The sequence below is a fragment of the Peromyscus maniculatus genome, chromosome 17, assembly GCF_049852395.1.
Source record: "Peromyscus maniculatus bairdii isolate BWxNUB_F1_BW_parent chromosome 17, HU_Pman_BW_mat_3.1, whole genome shotgun sequence".
Classification (NCBI taxonomy): Eukaryota; Metazoa; Chordata; class Mammalia; order Rodentia; family Cricetidae; genus Peromyscus; species Peromyscus maniculatus.
The window spans coordinates 7,070,617-7,094,313 of NC_134868.1; the positions used below are offsets into that span (position 1 = coordinate 7,070,617).

The 23,697-nt window shown below is 39.6% G+C and overlaps 1 protein-coding gene across 11 annotated transcripts in view; it reads left to right on the plus strand.

Moving 5' to 3' along the window:
- The window catches only part of Psd3 (pleckstrin and Sec7 domain containing 3), a 539,468-nt gene that overhangs the window by 393,747 nt on the left and 122,024 nt on the right, over positions 1-23,697 (plus strand). The window contains exon 1 of one of the 11 annotated variants that reach the window (XM_042262565.2): positions 20,800-21,164. The exons of the other annotated variants lie outside the window; for them this stretch is intronic. Coding sequence (XP_042118499.1) covers positions 21,006-21,164 — 159 coding nt within the window. The 5' untranslated portion in view covers positions 20,800-21,005. Of the gene's footprint in view, positions 1-20,799; positions 21,165-23,697 lie in introns of those variants that run through there. 11 annotated transcript variants of the gene reach the window in all.

A 23,697-nucleotide genomic window follows, 5' to 3' on the forward strand; every position in this document is an offset into this window, starting at 1 on the left:
TCCCCAAGCAAAGACATGAGATCTCAAGTGCTGGGACTAAAGGCGTGTGATTTCCAAATACTGGGATTAAAGGTGTGTGCCACCACTGCCTGAATCTGTTTTCTCTCTTAGACTGAGTCAATCTCATATAGTCCAGGGTGGCTTTGAACTCACAGAAATCCAGATGGATCTCTGCCTCCCAAGTGCTAGGATTAAAGAGGTATGCCACCACTGCCTGGCCTCTATGTTTAATCTAGTGGCTTGTTCTGTTCTCTGATCTTCAGGCAAATTTTATTAGGGTATGCAATATATCACCACACAAAATAAAAATTTTAATTAAAATATGTAACATGATAGTATGTTTTATGAAACTGTAGAACTTTGTATTTTGAAAGACTAAAAGTCATAACTTTATATAGACAAGCTAATTGAGCCTGAGATATGAAGTGGCCCTTTCCAGGCTACATTACCGGCTGGTGGCATTGCGTCACTTCACATACATATCTGAATCTCAGTGTAGAGCTTTCTCTTCATGCTCAAGCTTGTACACTCACACACTCACACTTTCTCTTTCTCCCTTTCTCCTTTACCCATTCTCTGTGTGTGTATGTGTATATGTGGGGCGGGGGAGGTCTGTGTGTATGTCTGTGTATAGGTGCATGTGTGTGAGCTCACTTGTGGAGGCCAGAAGCCAATGTTGGACATCTTAATGACTGCCTTATATTTTGGCTCACTCAACCTGAAGCTAGTCAATCATTTCTCCTTGGTTGGATTGCCAGGGAGCCCCAAGAATTCTTCTGGATTTATACTGAAACTGTAGGTGCATACCTAACTCTACATACAAAAGAGTGAATTCAGGTTTTCATGCTTGTATAGCAAGCCGTTTCCTTAGGTCTTCAGTCCAGCACCTGTTCTGTTCCTCTCTTTCCTCAGAGGTAGACATGTAAAGAAAAAGGAAAGAGATGGGAAAGGCCAAGAAAAGCGAGGGTGCAGTATTCCTTGCATGGATCCTCACTATGACATACATTTGTGATGTCCTAGAGTCTAGATGTTTAAGTACTTCTGCTTCACTACTGTTTTAAAACTTTTAGTAAATTACTTAACACTTTGAACTCGTTTGCATTGTGAATGGAAACAGTCCTCCCATACTATTCGACATAGTTAACCTGCCTTTTTCTTTTGTTTATTTTTAGGGATGGAAATGTCTTTAAGTATTTATTTACTAGATTTAATGTACTTTATAACTAGATAACCAATGATAAAAATGTAATAAATGCAATCAATAAATAGAATTCTGTGCCCCTGAACATATATACTTGCACCGGCACCCTACAGAAGTCTTGTTTAGTGACCATGTTTCATTTCTGACGATTCTTCTCCCCAAAAGCTAATTGTCTATTTCAACCAACATGGTTTTCACTTTATTTTTAACATAATAGAAGTGTGTAGAATTACAAGAATTAGATACAGCCTATAACCAAAGTTCATAAGATATAGTGTTTTATATCATTAATATCTTGATCCAGGAAAGAAATATTGTGTTCTAGAAAATACATCATTCACAAAAATATGTATGATGACTCATTTGTGAGAGTCTATAAAATTTATATTCCTAGCTGTCTATTTAATAAGTTATTATACATTATGTACCTTTCCAATTTTATCTAATAATTGATTGAGAAATATATTCTGACAGAGAAATGGGGAACTCTGCTGCATTACTTTCTGGTGTTCTTTTTTTAAAGATTATTAGGAGAGTACTCAAAATTGGTTGCTAATTTTATGCCCCATTTTTCTGCATTAGTCTAGGGAAATGATACTGTATTTGACTGGAAAAAAATTCTGTCAAGGCCTTTATATAAAGAAGCCTCACAACTCTGAAAATTTTCCAGGAATTTTATTATCAGTTCTAACTACCTATGGAGAAAATGTATACTTCTATATATTTTCAGCAAGTTAACCATTTGCCAACAAATAGGCTTAGGTAAGAAAGAAAGAAAAAAATAATATATTATGTCGCTTGGTTGTTCTAATAGGTTTCATTATATAATATTTTTTTTTTTTTTTTTGGTTTTTCGAGACAGGGTTTCTCTGTGTAGCTTTGCGCCTTTCCTGGAACTCACTTGGTAGCCTAGGTTGGCCTCGAACTCGCAAAGATCCGCCTGGCTCTGCCTCCCGAGTGCTGGGATTAAAGGCGTGCGCCACCACCGCCCGGTTCCTGTTATTATCTTGTATATAAGGACTAGCATATAACCTGTCTGACCTAACAAAATAAGAAGAGTAGTTTGAAGTCAGCGTTCCCATTAACATTAAGCCCAGTTGGACATAAAAGCTTGGATACTACTTGTATGGTATGCAAATCAACGTATCAGCTTCCAGTTGCTGCTATATCTTATTACCATTGTTACTAACTTAGAGTTCTGAGCATACAAATTCTAGAATGGGTTGCAGAAACTGTGCTTCTCTTTCAGCTTCTAGAGCAGAGGCTGTTTCCATCACCCACAACCTGTATTTTTGCTTCATGGCCCCATTTCTGTCTTCAGAACCAGCAGTCCAATAACATCACACCCATGCTGACCTCTGCCTCCTTCATTTCATCTCTTCTGACTCTGACTCCCCTGCCTACCTCTATCTTATAAGAAACTGGGGATTCCTTTGTCCCTCAGACATAGCCCAAAATAATTGCCTAGCCTGGAGGTCCTGGAGTTAATCATCTGTGCAAAGCCCTCTTTGCCTTGAAAGGTAGCACATTCATAGGATAACATAAAGCATCTCCTAATCTGTGATTAGGGCATAGATATTTTGGGGAGGGAGTCATTTAACTACCACAGTATGTTAGAGATGGGTAGACTTTTTCTCAGAGAAAAGTAAAACAATGAAATGGGTCTGTGGTTGCTGTTCAGAAAAAAAAAAAAATGCTCATCACATAGACCCTGCCATAATCATAACATGCTGGCTTTGGAGGGACTGTAAAGGTTATCTTGTCCAGCACTCATGTTCCACAGATGAAAATCCCAGAGCTTTGGAGAGACATTTTCTTAGAAATTGGAAGATGTTTTTCATAGGCAGAGCTTTAGGAACTTCTGCAGATATTAGGGTAAAAAGTAGGAAAAGAGAATCTTATTTCTTTCTTAGAACTTAAAGTACCTAGTTGTTCTTGTCTCTTTTCATTTCCTTTCTTTGTTTTTTTTTTTTTACTTTTATTGGAAATAGATTATTTTTTTTCTCATATAATACATCCCAATTACAGTTTCCCCTCCCCAGCTCCCTTCCCATCTGTATGTACCTCCTTTCTCTCATTGGAAAACAAACAGGCTTCTAAGGGCTAATAAAATATAATATAAGAACATAAAATATAATAAGATAAAACAAAAACTAGCACATCAAAATTGGATAATATGAACAAACAGAAGGAAAAGAGCCCAAGAGAAGGTGCAGGAAACAGAAACCCACTCATTTGGACATTCCGGAATCCCATAAACACACTAAAATGGAAGCTATAATGTATACACAATGGATACTCTTTCTGCCCCCACTTCAGCGGGGTTCACTGAGTCCTGAGGGGAGGGATTTGAAATAGAGACCCAGTTTAGGCTGAGTAAGTGTTACAAGGTCTCCCTCTGCATAATGTCTGGCTGTGGTCTCTGTATTTGTTCCCATCTGCTGCAGGAAGAGCTTATCTGATGATGGCTGAGCAAGGCACTGATCTATGAGTATAGCAGGATGCCATTACAAGTCATTTTATTGCTACCGTTTTTTATTTTTAAACAGTAGTATTTGGTTTTACACTAGGTCCCTGGGCTATCGTTCTCAGATTCTTGGTCACCCAAGCAGCATTGGGTATGGGTTTCATCTTGTAGAGTAGCCTTTAAGTCAAATCAGATATTGATTGGTTACTACCACAAGTTTTTTGCCGTCATTACCCTAGCATATGTTGCAGGCAGGACAGCATTGTCAATCAAAGCGTTTGTGGCTGGGTTGATGTTTACCTTTCTTCTTTGGTAGCCTGCAGAGTACCTTCCTGTACCAAAGATGCTGGCAGGCAGGAGTGAAGACACTGCATAGGCACCAGCTCAACTTCTTGTTCAATGAGTTGTGTAGGTGTTGTCTTCAGCAATAGGATATTGCTGTCGGTTTGTGCAGAGCAGCCTATAGTTTTGGCAACAGTCTGGGTTGTTTGGGGATTCCCATGGGACACATTTGACCAACCACTCAATTAGATGTAATCCAGTCCCAGTACTGGAAGCTTCATTAGGTGACATGAGATGGCTGAATCGGTCTTTGTGTCCCCCGTTGTTTGACAATTTCATTTAGATTGCATCATATATGTGTATATTTAAGGAAGCTTCTATTGTATTAGGTTTCCATACTGCTCCTCAAATGGCCCTTGATTTTAGCTCTTCCCTCCCCCATCCTCCTCTGCCCTATTCTTCTGCACTTGATTCTCCTATTCCAGAACCCCAACATCTACCCATCACTATACTGTTTACCTTTCCTAGGGAGATCTATCTGCCTCTTCCAGTCCCTTACTCTATACCTTAACTCTATGGTTCTATGGAATGTAGCTTATTATCATTGATTTAAGAGCCAAATCCATTATAAGTGAACATATACTATATTGTCTTTCTGGGTTTGGATTACCTCACTCAGTGATTTTTTCCCATTCATTTACCTGTGAATTTCATTTTTTAACAGCTGAGTAATACTCCATTGTGTAAATGTACCACGTTTTCTTTATCCATTCTTCAGTTGAGGAGCATCTAAGTTGTTTCCAATTTCTGGCTATTTCTGGCTATTTTGAACAGAGCAGCAATGAACTTGATTGAGTAAATGTTTCTGGTAGGGTTTTTTGGGTATATGCCCAAGAGTGATATAATTGCATTTTGAGGTAGATGGATTCCCATCTTCATGGGGAACCACAAAACTGAATTCCATAGTGGTTGGAAATGGGCAGAAATGGATGAGTGGTCCCCCTACTCCACAGCCCACCAGAATAAGCTGTCACTTATTTTATAAATCTTAGCCATATGTCTGGTGTAAGATGAAATCTCAAAGTAATCTTGATTTGCATTTCTCTTATGGCTAAGGATGTTGAACATTCCTTTAAGTGTTTCTCAGCCATTTGGGTTTATTCTTTTGAGAATTCTTTGTTCAGATATATACCCCATTTTTTAATTGTGTTACTTTTCTTGATATCTAGTTTTTTGAGTTCTTTATATATTTTAAATATTAGCCCTCTATTGGATGCATGGTTAATTGGTAAAAATCTTTTCCCATGCTGTAGGCTGCCACTTTGTCTGAGGAACAGTGTCTTTTGCCATACAGAAGCTTATCAGTTTCATGAGGTCCCATTTATTAATCTTAGTGTCTGTACCAACAGTATCCTGAACAGAAAGCATTTTCCTGTGCTAATGAGTTCAAGGCTATTCCCCACCTTCCCTGCTATCAGGTTCAATGTATCTGGTTTTATGTTGAGAGTTGATCCATTTTGCAGTTGAGTTTTTATGCAGGATGATAGGTATGGCTCTATTCATTTATTCTGCATGCAGCTATCTCATTTTACCCATCACTTGTTAAAGATGCTGTCTTTTTTTCCAGCATATATTTCTGTCTTCTTTGTCAAAAAGCAGGTGTCCATAGATGTGTGTATGCATTTATGTCTGGCTCTCCAGTTAAATTCCATTAATCAACATGTCTGCTTTTGTGCCAATACTAAAATGCTGTTTAGTACAGTTAGTACAGTTTGATATAGGGGTTGGTAATGCCTCCACTAGTTCTTTTGTTATTCTGGATTGTTTTAGTTATCCTGTTGGGTTGGGTTGGGTTGGGTTGGTTGGTTGGTTGGCTGGCTGGTTGGTTGGCTGGTTGGTTGGTTGGCTGGTTGGTGTGTGTGTGTGTGTGTGTGTGTGTGTGTGTGTGTGTGTGTGTGTTTCCATTTGAAGCTGAAAATTGTCCTTTCTAGATCTGTGAAGAACTGTATTTGAATTTAGGTGGGGATTACATTAAGTCTGTAGATATCTTTTGGTAGGATAGTGATTTTTACTATGTTAATCCTACTGATCCATGAGCATGGGAGATCTGTCTTCTGATATCTTCAATTTCTTTCTTCAAACACGTGAAGTTTTTGTCATACAAGTCTTTCACTTGCTGGGATAGAGTTACCCCAAGATATTTTATATTGTTTGAGGTTGTTGTGAAAGAGGTTTTTCCCTGATTTCTTTTCCAGTCTGTTTGTCATTTGTATATAGGAGGGCTATTGATTTTTGTGAGTAAATTTTGCATCCAGCTACTTTGCTGAAGTGTTTATAAGCTGTAAGTAGTTTCCCTGTGGAATATTGTGTCACTTATGCATACTATCATATCATCTACAAATAAAGAAACATTGACTTCTTTCTTTCTAATTTGTATCCTATGCATCTCCTTCAGGTGTCATATTGCTCTAGCTAAGAATTCAAATGCTATATCGAGTAGGTATGGAGAGAGTGGACAACCTTGCCTTGTTCCTGGTGTTAGTAGAAGTGCTGAGTTTCTCTCCATTTAAGTTGTTGTCTGTGTGCTTGCTGCAAAGTGCCCTTAGTGTGTTTAGGTATGTCCCTTGTATCTCAGGGCATTTTTTTTCTGTGTTCATTTTTTTATTCTTCTCTCATATAAATCCTAGAACTTTTATCCTGAAGGACTGTTAGATTTTTTTTCCCAGAAGGTGGTTTATGCATCTAGTGATGTCTTTCAGTTTGTTTATATGTTGAATTACATTTACTGATTTACATATGTTGAACTATCCCTGCATCTCTGAGAAGAAGCCTATATAATTATGGTGTCTGATCTTTTTGATGTGTTCTTGGGTTATGTTTGGAAATATTTTACTGATATTTTTAAGGTTTATTTATTATGTATACAGTGTCCTGCCTGCATGTTATAAGAGGGCACCAGATCTCATTATACATGGTTGTGAGCCACCATGTGGTTGCTGGGAATTGAACTCAAGATCTCTGGAAGAACAACCAGTGCTCTTAACCTCTGAGCCATCTCTCTAGCCCCTTTTATTGATAATTTTTGCATCTATGTCCTTAGGGGAAATTGGTCTGTAATTCTCTTTTTTTATTGGGTCTTTGTGGTTTGAGTATCAGGGTAATTGGTCTTATAGAATGAATTGGACAATGTTCTTTCTGTTTCTCTTTTGTAGAATAATTTGATGAGTATTGGCATTAACTCTTCTTCAAAAGTCTGATAGAATTCTATACTCATACCATCTGGCCCTCATTGGTTTTTTGTTTTTTTTTTTTTTTTTTGTTTTTGTTTTTGTTTTTTTGTTGTTTTTTTTTTTTTTTCGTTGGGAGACATTTAATTACTGCATCTCACTGGAGGTTTATAGTTCTGTTTAAATTGCTTACCTGATTTTGATTTAACTTTGTTAAGTAGTATGTATCAAGAAAATTATCAGTTGCTTTTAGATTTTCCAATTCTGTGGATTACAGGTTTTTAAAGTCTATGTCTATGATTCTCTAGATTTCCTGTTGTTGTTATATCCCCTTTGGGTCTCTAATTTTGTTAATTTGGATAATCTCTCTGCCTTTTAATTACAATGGATAAGGGTTTGTCAAACTAATTGGTTTTCTCACAGAAGCAACTCTGTTTCATTATTTCTTTTGTATTGTTTTTTGTTTGTTTCTATTTTACTGATTTAATCCCTTTGTTTATTTTCTGCTGTCTTCTCCTTTGGGTGTGATTTCTTGATTTTTAGCCTTCAAATGTGCTGTTAAGTGACTAGTAGTATGAGATCTCTGTAATATTTTAATGTAAGTACTTAGTACTTTGAACTTGCCTCTTAGAACCATGCTCATTGTGTCTCATAAGTCTGTTTATGTTCTGTATTCATTTTCATTCAATCCTAGAAAGTCTTTCTTCTTTAATTTCTGCCTTAACCCATTTTTCATTCAATGGAGAGTTGTTCAGTTTCCATGAGTCTGCAAGCTTTCTGCTGTTTATGCTGTTGAAGTCCAGCTTCAATCCCCAACAGTCAAATAGGAGGCAGGGTGTTATTTCAGTTTTCTTGTACCTGTTGAGACTTGCTTTTTGTCCAAGTGTGTGGTCAGTTTTGGAGAAAGTTGTGTGAGGTCTGAAAAACTACATTCTTTTGTATCTAGGTGAAATGTGCTGTAAATACGGTAGCCCCTTGGTTTATGATGTCAGTCAGCTCTGGCATTTCTGTTTAGTTTTTGTGTGAATGGCCTGTCTATTGGCCAGAGTAGGGTATTGAAGTCTTCCACGATCAGTGTGTGAGGATGAATATGTGACTCAGCTGTAGTAGTGTTCCTTTTATGAACATGGATGCCCTTTTGTTTGGCGAATAGATGTTAAGTTGCCATGTCCTCTTGTTAGATTTTGATGGGGACATAGTGCCCTTTCCATCTCTCTTCTGATTAGTTTTGGTTTGAAATCTGTTTTGTCAGGTATTAAAATGGCTACACCAGCTTGTTTCTTCTGTCCATTTGTTTGGAATATCTTTTTATTGTGGGATTCAGATCATTGATATTGAGATATTGATTTCTTTTGTTTTGTGGTTGTGTGTCTGTGTTTCCCCTCTTTTGATTTTCTTTTTTGAGATTATTTCTTGTGTTTCCTTGGATGTGATTAACGCCTCTAGGTTGGCGTTTTCTTTCTAGCACCTTCTATAGGTCTGGATTTGTAGATGGATAATGCTTAAATTTGTGTTTGTTTGTTTGTTTGTTTTTTATCACGGAATGCCTTATTTTCTCCATCTATTGTGGCTATAAGTTTTGTTGCGGATAGTTTTCTGAGCTGGTGTCTTTGATCTCTTAGAGTCTGCAGAGCATCTGTCCAGGCCCTTGTGGCTTTTAGAGTCTCTATTGAAAAGGCAGGTATTGTTCTCATAGGTCTGCCTTCATATATGAGTGGTCTTTTTCCTTGCAGCTTTTAACATTCTATCTTTCTTTTCTAGTCTATTTAGTGTTCTGTATGCTTCTTGTACCTTTATAGGCATGTCTGGAATTTTTCTTCTGTGCTTTTGTTGAAATATTTTCTGTGTCTTTGAGCTGGGGCTCTTCTCCTTTCTGTATTCCTATTATTCTTAGGTTTGGTCTTCTCATAGTGCCCAGATTTCCTGATATTTTGTACCAAGAGTTTTTTAGATTTAACATTTTCTTTGACCAAGGTATTCATTCCTTCTGTCTTGTCTTCGATGCCTGAGATTCTTTCTTCCATCTGTGTTTTCTCTTGACGAGACTTGCCTCTGTGGTTCTTCTTCAAGTCCCTAAATTTTTCATTTCCAAATAGCCCTCACAAAAAAATTGTGTTTTTGTTATTGTTTCTATTTCCAATTTCAGGTCTAGAACTGTTTTCTTTCCTTCCACTGGTTATTTTTTCATAGATTTTTCAACTTTATCATATTCATAAAGGCTGTCTTCAGGTCTTTGTCTTGAGCTTCAGCTATGTTGTAACACACACAGGACCTGCTGTGTTAGGGTTGCTGGGTTCTGGTTGAAACATAATATTCAGGCTGTTACTGTGTTTTTATACTGGTTTCTAGGCATCTGGAATTGGGATGATTTTAATTCTTCATTGCTGATATCTGGTCTTGTCTTTGTTGGTTTGGTATTTTGTTTCTTGGCTTCTGTTTCCTCTCTGTTTCTTCAAAGAGTGTGGTGGCTGTCTGTTGCCGGGTAAGAAATTCTTCTGAGATCCTTCTAGATGTAGCCACTGTGGGTTCCAGGTAAAATGTGTTTCTATGTATCGGTAGCTGACACATAGGAATGGGGATGGGCTAGAAGGGACAAGCTGTGAGGGATACACCAGGCTCTTGTTAGCCTCCTGGGAATGGGAGCAGAGAGTAAGAGAGGCTGCAGTGGGTTTTCTCCTGCAGCACTCCGCGTGAGACTGGTTGATTGGACATGCAGGAATGCAGGGAAAGGTGAAGATCTGAAGTTAGCTTACCTGCTTAACTGTCTGGAGTGGGCTGTGGGTTCCTAGTGAATGCCTGCTGGACTTGAGGGCTTGGATAAAACAATGAGTTGGGAGAAGGAAATTTAGGGGGGAAGGTCTATGCCACTGGAGATGGGGCAGGGTGTAGGGTGGTTTGGAAGAAGGAAACTTAGGGGGGAAGGTCTATGCCACTGGAGATGGGGCAGGGTATAGGGTGGTTTGCTGCAGAATGAGGGGTAAGCCTGGGGTTGGGCTTTGGAGGAGAACAGTGATAGGTGCAGATCTGCAGTTAACCTACCTGCTCCCCTGGTAGGAGTGCCCTTTGTTTCCTAAGTAAATCTAGAGTTCGGAGTCTTTCCAGATCTACTTTTGATAGAGAAGTATGTGTATTCCTTTATAAACCTCAGACCCCAATGCAAAACGCTAATGAAATACTTCTGTCTTGTTTTGTAAGCTGCTCTTGCTTGAATGGGTCAGTGAGGAGACTTGTCTGTATTTGATTATGTACCCACCAACTGTCAAATTTGTTTTTTCCTGCCTGGAGAGGGACTGTGTTGTAGAAGTGGTAGAAACCCTCCAGTCTCGTTCTTACTCGCTCCTTGTCAATGCTTGTGTCTTCATGTGGGAGATCGAATACTGCTGCCCCTGACCCCACGTGGCTGGACAGCACCTGATAGCTGGCTGTCCAAGTGGAGATGCTTCACATGGAAAAGCATGCACCAGAGTTCTAAGAATTAATAAGAAAAAAATAAGAATTTCAATGTCTCAGAAAGTTTTGTGTCAATTACATACTGAAATGATAACATTTTGGATGTGTGAAATGAATAAGTTATTAAATTTTCTGTGTTTATACATATGTTAATGAGATTGCTGTGAAACTTCAAATGATTAAAATTTGATATATTTCTGTCATACAATATTATTTGATGCTTTTTTTTGTTTCATACAACCAATGGTGGTCTGACTGATCTGATGCACACACTACTCCTCTCTCATTTTAGTTAAAATAAGTAGTGAGGGTGCAGCTGATTTCTTAGAACTAGCTCAAGAAAAATTAAGTACTTCTCATTTATATTAATAGGCTAGTAAACTGCTCTTAAGTTTACCAATGTAATATTATTTTACTATTCAAATGTAACAAAACCTTGGTCATTGTGGGAAAATTTTCCAGCAAACTATCTGAATTAACAAACATTTGCCTCCAGGAGTGAATTGTAATAGAAACCTAGAAACCGAGCAAGGTGCTGCTTGGTGATAAAGGCCATTCAGAGAAGGCTGTGGTATTTAGAATTCAAGTAGATCTGGCATGGTATTCAACTTGGTTCCTTTTGTTACCTGAGTAGCTTTAGGCAGCTTAGCTGCTATCTCCTGTCTCCACCCATGAAAGCGAAGTAATAACATCTACCTAGAAAGGTTTACCTTAAGGATTAAATGAAGTAGTGGGGTGAAGCACTGGCTCATATGAAATTCCCTGGGAAACATGCTTTGTCAAAGCGGTTTGGGAAGGAAGCATGACTGGAACTCCTGGATTATGATGTAGTCTCACCAAAGGCCTCTGCACTCCTCACAAGCCCTAAAAGCTGAGGTGGTCCTCATACTTGTCCTAAGTGGGATGTTAGAACTAGACCAGTGCTGGATCTTCTTCAAATGCGATCCTTCACCAGGAGCTTGCTTCCCCTTGCAGCCGTTCTGAGAGCAAGCCGACATCAAGACTTCATGTGTCCTTCCTTCATGAAGAGAATTCCTAAATACCATGCAGGAGTGTTTGTTGCCTTTCTTTACCCTCCATTTACATAGCTCTCTACAGTTGGGAGTCTGTGCTATTCTACTTGTAGGTAGGTAAGTGCTGTCACTTAGTAAGTCATTGAGATGTTTCTTCTTTTTTCCTGTTACACACAAAAGTATTCTAAGACTCATTTCCTGTAGCCTGTGTGTAATATTATCAAGGCTGTAATCCCAAGAGAAGATGTGTGAGGTCGTAAAGGATGCCCTCAGCACTTCTGTAATGTCAGCTCAGTGCTGTCCTTTACTGTTGCTGGTCTTTGAAAGGAAGGAAGCCTTTTCCTGCTCCTAGAGGTCCCATGTTCTTAGCAGTAGCTTTATTCCTGGAGGGTCTAAGAGTCACACAGACAAATTCTGGCATCTTCCAGTTCTGTTTGTCTTAGTTTTCCTCTCTTTTCCCCCCCTTGCATTTACTGGTTTCTTCCTACATTTGAGTATTGTGTTAGGTATTTCTTACTTATGACTTGATTTTAAGATGCTGTGATTTCCCACACCACGGTTGGCCAGCTCCGCTAACATACAAGCACAGGGACTGTCCTACTACCTCTGGCAGGGTCCTTCTGAAGTGGGAAGATGTTACATCATTGAGTAGCCTAAAATCTGTGGACGTCCAGTGCGGCATGCTTCTCCTGTTTGGTTTGGTTTGTTTTGCTGTTGTCTGCTTGCTTGCTTGCTTTGTTTCCTTTTGTGTGAAATTTAGAAAATTTAAGAAACTCTCCCCCAAATAAATGGTCAAGCTAAGATGTCAACACAGGTCTCTTTGGTGCATAAGCATTATTCTTTACTATCACTATGCATGCTCTTAAGCTGTGGAAGCTACAGTTATGATCTTGGCCAAATTGAAACTTGGATGTGAGACGGGGAAAGTTAAACTGTTAATCTGTTGGTTTTGTTTCTTTGGTGGTTTGGTTTAGGCTTTGAATTTCTGGCTGGTTTGATTACATTGGAACCCAACAGATATTGTAAGGGCTGAAAAAAGTGAACAAGAGGCCGGAAGCAATATTACCAGTAGGTGAGGAAAATGCCTTTGAAATAGATAGCCCTGGATCCCTCAAGCCTCAAAAAGACTGACTCAGCCTGAGATGTTTTTGTGTACGTAATATCTGGCCATTACCTATTTAGGAATATGAACTAGATTTCTTCTAAATCTGCCTCATGATTTTTCTAAACCCTTCAGGAATATACTTGAGGGTAAGGTACTGGTCTAAACTCCCACCTAGAGTTTATATTCCCAAAAGTGGATTTCTGATTTAAAAGTATTTTTTTTTCTTCAACTTCCTATATGACTTAAAACAAAACAAAACAAAAAATAAATTGGGATTGAGAGAGTTGTGGGAATTCCTTCCATTCAACCAATGACCTTGGGCTCTCTGGCCCAATCGGCATGGCCCTTTCTAGGTACATGAGGAGTTAGGGTAACATCTATGCTGCATAGGCAATTTGTTTATTGTGCTTTTGTAAAAACCAAGGGCTGGAATACAGGAAATGACCCTAAAGTAACAATTTTTTGTTGGTCTTTCGTGATTAGCAATTCTTGACATGGCTGTAATCTTACAGTTACTTATAAATAGCAGTGTTGCTATGAATTGAAGTAAAACCTAGGCACTTTACATCCATATACAACAATCCAGTTAGCTCCATGTTATTGTAGGTCACTGGCGACCATTGATAGAGAGATACCCTTGGGTTTACCCTGTGCAAACATTAAGGTCGTAGTACGCTGAGGCATATCTGTTGATATGGCCCAAGAATCCTCATTAGCTATGGGGAAGAAAGGAAAATTCTGTCACTGTTTCTGAAAGCCCGTGTGAGAGTGGATCAGCTTTAGTCTAGCTGCTGCCCCAGCCCTTTCTCCTCTCAACCTCCTCACCTTCAGTCTTCCCCCCTCCACCACAGGAACTGGGGGACCCTGCTCAGGTCCCCTCTGCAGTTTATTCTCCAGTTCCATCTCAGCCATCAGTTCCTAGTTTCCTCGGGGAAATCCTGCTCAAGGCCAGGATAGGTTGGAATCCTTTCAGGATTCTGCCTGCTTCTTCATTATGATATTGACAGTGTTACCGATTTGTCTTTGTTTGAGAGATTGATTATTTAATCAATGATTATTTGATTGTCTGTCTCAGTGGGAAGGGATTCTGCCTGGTTTTGCATAATAATCTATTCCTAGTGCCTGGAATAGTAAATGAGAGAAATCAAAATGTTGAGCAGAATTAAGCATGTTTTGTCATTTGCACTATAGAGATTACAATTACTCTTACATGCATCAAGTGGGAACCATTGTGTATATGTGGGGGGATGGGGCTTTCTGATGGTTAATTTACATTGGTTGGATTAGAAATGCACATTTAATGAGCCTTTGGCTATATACCTGAGGACATTTCCAGAAAGGGTTTACTGAAGAACAAAGACGTTACCTGCGTAAGGGTAACATCATACCCTGGGCTGGACTCAAGTACTGACTAATAAGAGAAAATAAAGCCAAGGATTCCCATTTCTTTTGCGTACCTGATCTGCCCAGATGTGGACAAACTCACATCACCATAGCTGCAAGCTGTTTCTACTACAGTGCCTCCCCTGCTCTGGGGGACTATATTCCCTTAAACCATGACCAAAATAAATGTTTCCTCCATTAAGTTGTTTAGCCAGTTTTTTTTTAATCACCAGAAAGAGAAAATAAACTACTATTGCTTAAAATGATTGACTGATTAAAAACTAGAGTGATCTAAGCCAGGCGGTGGTGGTGCACACCTATGATCCCAGCACTTGGGAGGCAGAGGCAGGCAGATCTCTGTGAGTTCAAGGCCAGCCTGGTCTACAGAGCAAGATCCAGGACAGGCACCAAAACTACACAGAGAAACCCTATCTCAAACAAACAAACAAACAAAAACAAAAAGACAACCTAGAGCGATCCAAACTACTAAACAAAGTAATACAAAATTTCTAATGAAGGATGGCGGTATTTAAGGACTTTCTGATAAGAAAAGTGAGATAGAAGAAAGTGGTGTGTTCTCTGAATAAGGGTTTAGGGAAAAAGGCAGTGGAGTTATTTACTTTGATTGACACTTTCTTGCATAGAAGTATAATTTATCTCTGCTATGAAGCACCATGAGGGCAAGGTCTCTAATCATTTCATTTCCTCATAGACACTGTGCCTGGCACGTATTAGGCACTTGGGAATGTTGATTATCACACTGGATGGTGTAAAGAGGTAATTATGGGTGGGTTATTGGATTAGCTTCTGGAACAGAACATTTTCTCAGCATCTACTACTCCATATACAATTATTAGCCTACTCACCTTGGAAAAACAGCTTTGAGCTTGGAAAGCCAATTTTTATATTTGCATCTTGCAAATATTCTGTAACAGAGTGAAGATTACTTTCTTATAACAAGAATTTATACTATTTCCAGTACATAGAATAGGCTGGTTTACCCACCTACCTAGAGAAAGCCTATCATTCTAAGGTAGGGTTCTGCATTTTTTCACCAGGTAATACTTTGGAAAGAAATGCCAGTTACAGAGCTGTGTCCTGGAGGAAGGTTCCCATGTGCATTTTCCTTCACTCCAAACTACTAAAACCAATATGTGACTCTGATCTAAATGGCTTGACATGAATGTCTTGGTTTAAGGGGAAAAATATTTTCTTAAGTTTGGGACTCCTTCATGCTGATCTATCTTCCTTCAAGCATGTTCATGTCATTTCATTTTAAATGTAAGAAGGTTCTATTTAAAGGATTTCCCCCATTTAGTTGCTTTGTGTGTTTGAAGAACAGATGGAATTAAAAGCATGTGATGCTACAGGCAAGATTGAGCCTGTTAGAAACAACGTGTTCTCATAGGTAAAACAGATCATAGGGTCTCTGACTTCCACCCATCAATTACTGTGCATACTAATTGATCTTTAAAGATGACTTAATTTCAGTTTTTAGTTTGCATCCTAGTTGTTTCTGAATCAGGAAATGTATAGTCACCTGGCAGGGCAAATCTTTTCACTTCTGCTTTTGAGATCGTCAAAAGTGAAGGCATGTGTACATGAAGCTTGCTCAGCAGCCTCTGAACCAGAGAACAAAGGTACTGTTTTGGGAGAAATTTCCAGAGTCCTAATTCAGAAAAAGAGGTTAGGGTCGAATTGGTAGACAAATGTCACCTGGCAATGAGATCAACACAGGCTCTGATATAAATGCTAAATTCAGTTGAAGCTCATGTAACTAGACCATCTGAGGATCAGATTTTTGTTGTGAGGCGTAGAGTTCTAGTAGTTGCTAAGCTGCCACATCTCCTTATATTCAAAATGGGTTCTCTGGTAGTGCTCTATCAGCCTAGATAAACTGGAAGAGGACAGGAGGCATGGATTTAGTTTGGGTTTTTGAATGTCACAGGGTGCATTGAGTACATGCTTTGGAGCTGATAGTAAATATTGTTCTGTAGAAGGATGGCTAATTTTGTGTCACATGATGTCTGGAAAGGAAGAGTACCCAGTGCATGGAAGGGCGCCTGCCTTCCCCTATTGCAGCAAGGAGCAGAAGACACCACAGAGCAGACTTGGTTTGTAAGCTACTACAGAGAGGGTTGAGTTTTTAAGTCTCCCTTCTATAACTGTTTTCTGAGTGATCATATCTAGAATTTGTCTCTCCAAATCTGCTTCCATTTCATAATGATCATTTCCAACTTTGTTGCAATCTACAAAGGTGTGTGTGTGTGTGTGGTATATTTAGCTTTTAAAAGATAAATAGTGTGGGAGACAGCATATCATCCTCCTGCACCCTTAAATAATCCCTCTGGTGTTAGAAAGTAAAAAAACCCTGTCATAGTCAGGTCCTGAATAAGTCATGTTTATCTCAGAAATACTCATCTTGGAAATGAAGAGGTTGGAGATGGTCATTTCTAAGTGCAAATCTGATAGTGAGTTTGAGTCCAAAGGATTATTTATCTTAGCTCCCCTTAAACAACAGCAGCTTCCTGAAGGTGCTGGTGATGTGACAGTCATGGCCAGAAAACTGTCAGCTAGCACCTGCCCTCTGACTGTCAGATCAGCATCTTGTCACCTTACCAGGCCTCAGTCCCAACTGAGGAGCACAGAGAAAGACAGACCTGGGGACCTTTGAATTAGGGGATTGTTAAAACCACCATCTGTCCTGAGAATAAAGGGGAAACAGCCTCCTTTGACTCCTTACATCCCACCCCATCTCCTGAACCCTGCTAAGCCTCTAGATGATTGGTACTTAAAATTAATTTCCACTTTGTCTTCTCTCCAGTTCTCATAACTGAATCTTTCACTTTTCATCCATTTAGTTCATGTTTGGATTTGGTGGTTTGTTTTCGTTTAGTTTGTTTGTTTGGCTAATGTTTGTTTGGCTAAAGTTTATCTTAGAAAAGAGGGAAGCTTCTGCCAGGTACCATTATTATTCTTCAATTTTTCTCGTTAGGTCTCTACAAACCTTTAAGTTTGTTGATACTCCAAAGGAATTCACTATTGCTGGTGCGCTGTCGTAACTGAATGGTCCAAAGTTAAGGGAACAGTTATATTAACTGGAGTTCATTTCTCTGGGGCTCCATTGAGCATTTTATTTACGACTACTACTATTATTATCTAAAACCTTTTTAAGAAGGCTGTGGGCCTTAGGTACTAAATAGTTTCCTCATTCCCAGAAAGCATCATAATGTGAAGTGCCAGCTCACAGCCCTCTGGTTAATGGATTTGCCTTGATAGTTTTTCCTACCATTTTGTTCTGTTAATGAAGTAGCTTTTGTTTTCTACTGAAGCTTTCATGGAAAGTTATTTTTTGCTTCTAAACAGCTGCTGCTCTCTGGGAGGCCTGCCTTTATTTTATTGGGAGCAATCTGTCTGCATAGGTCAGCTAATGTGTAGAACTGGCAAGGCTTCAGAGTGGCTAGTGCAGAATGGAGCCATGTGATATGTCTTTGAATTGATACTTCCATATTGCATCTAGTTGTAAACCGTATGTAGCCATATCAAGATGTTGGGTAGTAGAAAGGAAGTGTAAGAGAACCAAAAATATAGTTTGTTTGGGAAACAAATATAGTTATATTGTTTAAATATAATATATTGCATCTATATTTCTGAGCCATTTATTGTAGCAAAAGATAGTAAATTCGATGTCTAATAATGACACTAATGAAACATATAATGCAATAGTAGACAATTATTAATGAATGAGATAGTTTTATATGATTCAGTAAACAGCAAGAATATTTATGTTTTCATGTATTGCCCCTAAGAGGGAAACAGATATATACATATAGTATGTATGGGTTGATACACTCTGGAGCAATGGATACCAAACACGTAAAGTTCTTGTTTCTGAGCAGAGAGACTAAGCAACCAGAATGGGGAAGAGATTTAAATTGCATGCTCTCTTATAACCAAATAAAAACCAAAATTCATTGTTCTTTACTATATTCAATTTTCAGAAAAGAATTAAATTCCTCTAAAAGCAAGGTCAGTGGCATGAAATCTGATAGGCAGACTTGCCTTATATTTAAGCAGTTTGATTACTCCACAAGTAACCACTAAGTTCCCTGCCCGCTGCTGATGTGGATTCTGAGACAGCTATGACTTTAGACCGAATGTCCTGAGGATGGGGGCTGTGGGGCTCATGATGGATGGTGACTAGGATGGAAAATAAGGATTGTTTTAGGAAGGGTAACTACGGGAAATCCCTTTGAAAGACAGCCCTTGGGCTGACTCTGGGCTGCTGAGAAGCCAACCATGTAGACTGTGGGAGGCTAAGGGCGAGCCACCACAGGTCCGGGAAGAAGGACACCAGCGGGAATCACTGATAAAGGTACAAAGGGGAAGCAAGCCCATGATCTGTTCAAATGCTGGGTGCAGGCTATAGTCCAGCACATCCGCCTGGCACGAGGCGATGGCAACTGACCTGACTGAACAGGACAGTAATGGAGATAAAGTTCAACTCCGATGAGGCTGAGAGCTAGCAGCTTTCGTGCTTCTCAGGTGCCTCTTAAAAACAAGCTTAGAAGGTCAGAGGCTCCATCTGCTCTCAGTCCGTGGACCGTGAGTGCCATTGCAGTGGAGCTTGTCGCCATCCAGAGGAGTGTGTTCTGGAACATGGAATGCAGGGCGGGGAAGGACGAAGGCTTTGCTCTGGCTCTAGAGAGCCTCACTGTATCGGCAGTGTTGCGGAGATGGTATCCAATCATATAGCATAACATAAGGGCTCGGATCTGTTGTTTTGCGGCATCCTAAGCTGACCATCCTCATCTCTGCATGGTGATGTAGTTATTGCGGTTGCTTCTCTGAAATTGTAGGTGTTGAGCAGTTGCAAGTAGTCATTAATTACAGTCTATGGCTAGTGCCATGTGGGCTGGACAGGGCAAAAATAATAACATTTCTTCCATAGCTCCCAGAAATAGAGCTGGATATCATATTGTAGGGCATAGTTTCCTTTTTTACTTTTTTAGTAACCAGTTCGGTAGAGACACGAAAACTGCCTTAGGAGATAGTCTGAATCTGCCTATGGAGACTGGCAAGTCTCCCAAGGCTGTAGTGATAAGTTCTATCTGTTTTGCCCACTCTGGGGAGGCTCTTGTGATGTGAATGGGACCGCTTGGAATTTGTTGTGAGGCAGTGCCTTTGTGGTCCCACCTCGGATGTTACATTAGTTAAATATACTTACCATATGCCCTGGCTACAATTGCACACATTGTAAATTATTAGCTTTATTATACTGTTACAGTACACATTTTATGTCTTTGAAACATGCCCCATAAAGTATAAAGCCATTACATTCCTAACCAATTACTCGAGGAGAGAAAGGTGTACCTTAAAAAAGACAAAATGGTATCATAGACTCTGAACTCCATGCAGCCCTAAAGGCAGTAGAGCCCTAAGATCTTCTAAATAGATTTTCTATTATTATTTTAGACCAAATTCCACTTTAATTTGTCAGTGTGCTTATAGAACAGTTGAAGCCCCAAGGCTTCAAAGATGAGATGGAGACGTGAAGGGAAGTGGGACACACTCTGTCATGAGGTGAAAAATCAAAGGCTCAAGGGTTCCCTTTTCTGGGCTGGTTGACAGAGCGGGGGCATGGCTGAATGTCTTAATGTCCAAGGACATCAGTACCTGGTTGTATGTTATACAGAATTCTCAAGAATCAAAAAGGAAATCAGATTCGAGGGCTGTAGAGAACAGAGGCAGCATTTTTGGCAGAATTGTTTTTACATATTATTTTTAAGTTTTGCTAGTCATTGTATTAATACCCAAACCAAGACAGGACTCTGCAGCTGGCCTGCTACCTCTGAGATGCTGGGCAAGTCAGGTGTTACAATTGTGAACATTATATCCAAAAGTAACTTCATGTGTCCGAACTAAATAGATCTTGTTTTCTAACAATGTCCAACTTGTAATTCTTGCTCAGAAGGCAGCAAGTTCCCATTTATGGCATTTGTGGCTTTGAATAATCTCCTTATTGATCTGGATTGGCTCTATTGATCTTATTCTAAGCATGTTTAACACCCTCATTTTTTTTTTCTTAACTTTCAGTATGACAGGGAGGTAAATAGCATCCTTCTGCATTTGCCAAGCAATTCAGCAATCCTGTCTAAATACCAGGCTGTAGTATTCTAAGGTCATAGGAAACATTTAATGCTTCCAACCAGCAACACAATTTGGAATATAGGAAAGGAAGGAAAATTGTTGATCACCAAGATGCCTTTGTGGCTAACCTTCTGTCACAAACCTGTAATTGATTGAGCCTATTAACACCCTCACCCCATCTGCATTTCTTTTCCCCTTTTAGAAATGTAGCTCCGTCCATTCTCATCCCGCATGGTGCCTGCCGATTACTTGCGACTTTTATTTGTGGTATCTCTTTTGTTGTTGACATTAATGAGATTACTGCACAATACCACAAGAGAAATGGTGTTGCTATTGGGAATGTTAATGAATTGCTTGCTTGGCCAGTTGCCATTTGTTCCAGTGTGTGAACATGGTGTGTGTGTGTGTGTGTGTGTGTGTGTGTGTGTGTGTGTGTGTGTGTGTAAGAGCCGAGGAGTAGCAGGGGTGGGATTGCATTTTTTTTTCCTCTTTGCAGCCAGTGACGTGAGCCGCGCCTGGAACAATCAGACTCGCTGCAAACAGGGTAGTTGAAGATGCTGGGGGAGGCAGCTTGGTGCTTCCTAAGCTAAGGCGATCTCAGAGCTGCTCAGGAGCTGCTTGGAGCTGCTGGAGTATAACCTGCAGAGTTCCTTCAGCATCAGAGCCTTGTAACGGGTAGAAAGTGCCTTTTTATTTCTCCAGACCTATTCCCTAGTAGACCTTCAAAATGATTGGCGTGAATAGTGTTCAGAGTGCCAGCAAGGTACGGGTGAGGACCTCAGGTTCTGTGAAGTACTCCCGGGAGGATTCTATCCGGCGGCAGTCCCACCGGTCAAAGTCTATGAAAATTTCCAACTCCTCAGAGTTTTCTGCTAAGGAGACCAAGGTAAAGAAATGCCATGTTGATTAAATGTTATTGACAGTGTATGGTGGGGTCTCAGGATGCTCTGCAGCCTGCCAGCATGTGATGTGCAGTGACAGGCTGAGAAAGTAACAGGAAGCATAAAATGGCTCTAAGATATCAGTGAGATTGGGGTGAGCAGTGATACCTGAACTCTAGATAGGAGAATTGCTGTGCTGGGCAGCAGTTTTGCAGAGCCGGTTCGGGGAAGAGAAGGATTGAACAATATTCAAACAGAGATGACTGTGGAAACTGGTGGTTGGCACGGCGGTCGTGTTTTAGTCTCAAAAAAGGTTGCCTTGACAAATGGCTTTTCAGTGTGGCGTATTTTTAGAACCTCAGGAATTTAGAAATATCTTTTGTGATTTTTATCTTTCATTGAGTTCATTTTTTCCCCTCTTCTAGTATGTCCCCTTCCTCCAGTCTGTGGAGCTAGTGGAGAAAAGTGACCCTGTTCTATGTGCTGTATTCTTGCTATGTTCATTGCCGGGTGTGTGTAACTGGGAGAAATTCCTCCTTTTGTGTTCCGTACATATGTATGCGCTGCTGCCATGCTGCCGTGTATAAAGCACCGGTGTTCCTGTGACTCTGAGATAACATAATCTTGGTTCCTGTGGAATGGGAAGGGAGTGATTACGTAGTGAAGTGGGCATTTACTACATGCAACATATTCTTGAGATTCTTCCCACCACCATCTGTGTGAGCAGGGTACTCAGAAACACTCCCACTCCACAGGTTTAAAAATGGAATGATGGAATCATAGGATCACAGAACTCTGGGTCTGGGGATGTGGATGATTATAACAAGATTCACTGGCTTGGAGATGTGTAGGAAAGGCTTTGGGAGGTGGATCTCTGTCATTTCAGCCTTCACATGGGTTCTGTCCAAACTCACTGGGAGCGACATCAAGCCTACACCTTTCACCTTGTGCACCTCCCTCCTCTCCTGCTCCTTCCAGCCTCTCCCTGCTGTGCCATTACAGTATTGGAAGACTTTGGTCTTAACAGGTTCCCCTCAAAATGTGGAAGGGGATGGATGGTGACTTTAAGAAATGTGCTGATTCTCCATCTATTACCTTATATTATGAACGGAGGAGTCTAACCCCATCAATCATTAGCAAATTATTTTGGCTCTGATGAGTTGTAAAGAGTTGTTTTTTTTTTTTTTTCTTGGTAATTTTTAAGTTACAGATTTAGGAAGAAACAAGCATCTTTTGATGGTCTTTGAATGTGACTTGAATGAGCATGTCTTGATTCTTAATGCAACTTCTATGCGACCTCCCATGGTATGATGCCTACTGTCTCCCATTGACAAAGACCCCAAAGGCTTAGTACAATATTAAGTCGATGTAAAGGGGCATGTGTGTGATGGTCAGCAGGATTATAAAATTGACTTTTGCAAAGAACACTAGTTTAGCATCTCTGGATTTTGTTTTACATGTCTGAATGTGCATTATATCTATAGCATGTAGTCAGATGCCCTGGGAAGTAAGAGGTCATCATGATGAATGCTTTTGTAGCCCAAACTCGCATCCTGATAAAACTTCTATCATTTTAATTCTATTCGTTTGCTCAGAATTAGGTTGTATGCTGTAATACTGGAAGCTAACAGATGCCAAATGAGCAGATTTCTCTAATGCCTTCTCTGTTTTTCAACAGTTACAGCCACTCCTGTTTGATAAGAATCTATGCACTTGGGAGATGCTTTAGTCAAGAGTATTGTATATAAGCCCCTGATAGAATTAGAGTCAAGAGGCAATCACATGACTTGGGCAATTATAGTCTTATTAAAAAAATACATTGAAACATTGCATGGTCTCCTGAGTTCTAAGTTACTTATTCAAGAATACATCTAAACTCCTAACTCTAGTCTCTGTCTCCTTGTCCCCCATCCTTGCCTCTCTGCCTTGTGTATGTATTCCATTAGAATGAGAGATGCAGTAGATTAAACATTGTCATTCATTAGCAATTTTTGTTCACTAAATGAAGTTAACTGAATAGCCTAAGTGCTTGTACCCTAAACTAAGGAACTGAATTTCATTATGGACATGGTAACCTGTGTTCTTCTCTACACTACACATTTTATTTCAAGTGTTAGTAATTAAAAGGCTTATTCATTTGACTCGTATCTGGTAGTAAAATGTTAGTAGTGAAAAGCAAATCAGTGTTAATCCTATTAGTCAGGTAAGTAGTTTTTTTTTAATCTGACTGTTCAGCAAAAAAATGGAAGTTTATCCAACCTGATGATGAGAAATTTGGTCCCTTCTACCCTGTCTTAGCACTCTTTCGTCCATTCAAGACAATAGTAAGATAACATTAATTAACTCAGGCTAACTTACTTCTAGGATTGAATTCTCTCTCAAAAACTCTGCCTAGCCCATACTATAATAAGTATAATACATTTCATCTTTTCAAGGAGTTTAATTATGTTTTATAATTTTTGAAAACTGCCATCTTTGATGTTTCCTAACTTTTCTTTTGTTGGCCATAAAACCCATTTATTTGCATTACTATGAAAT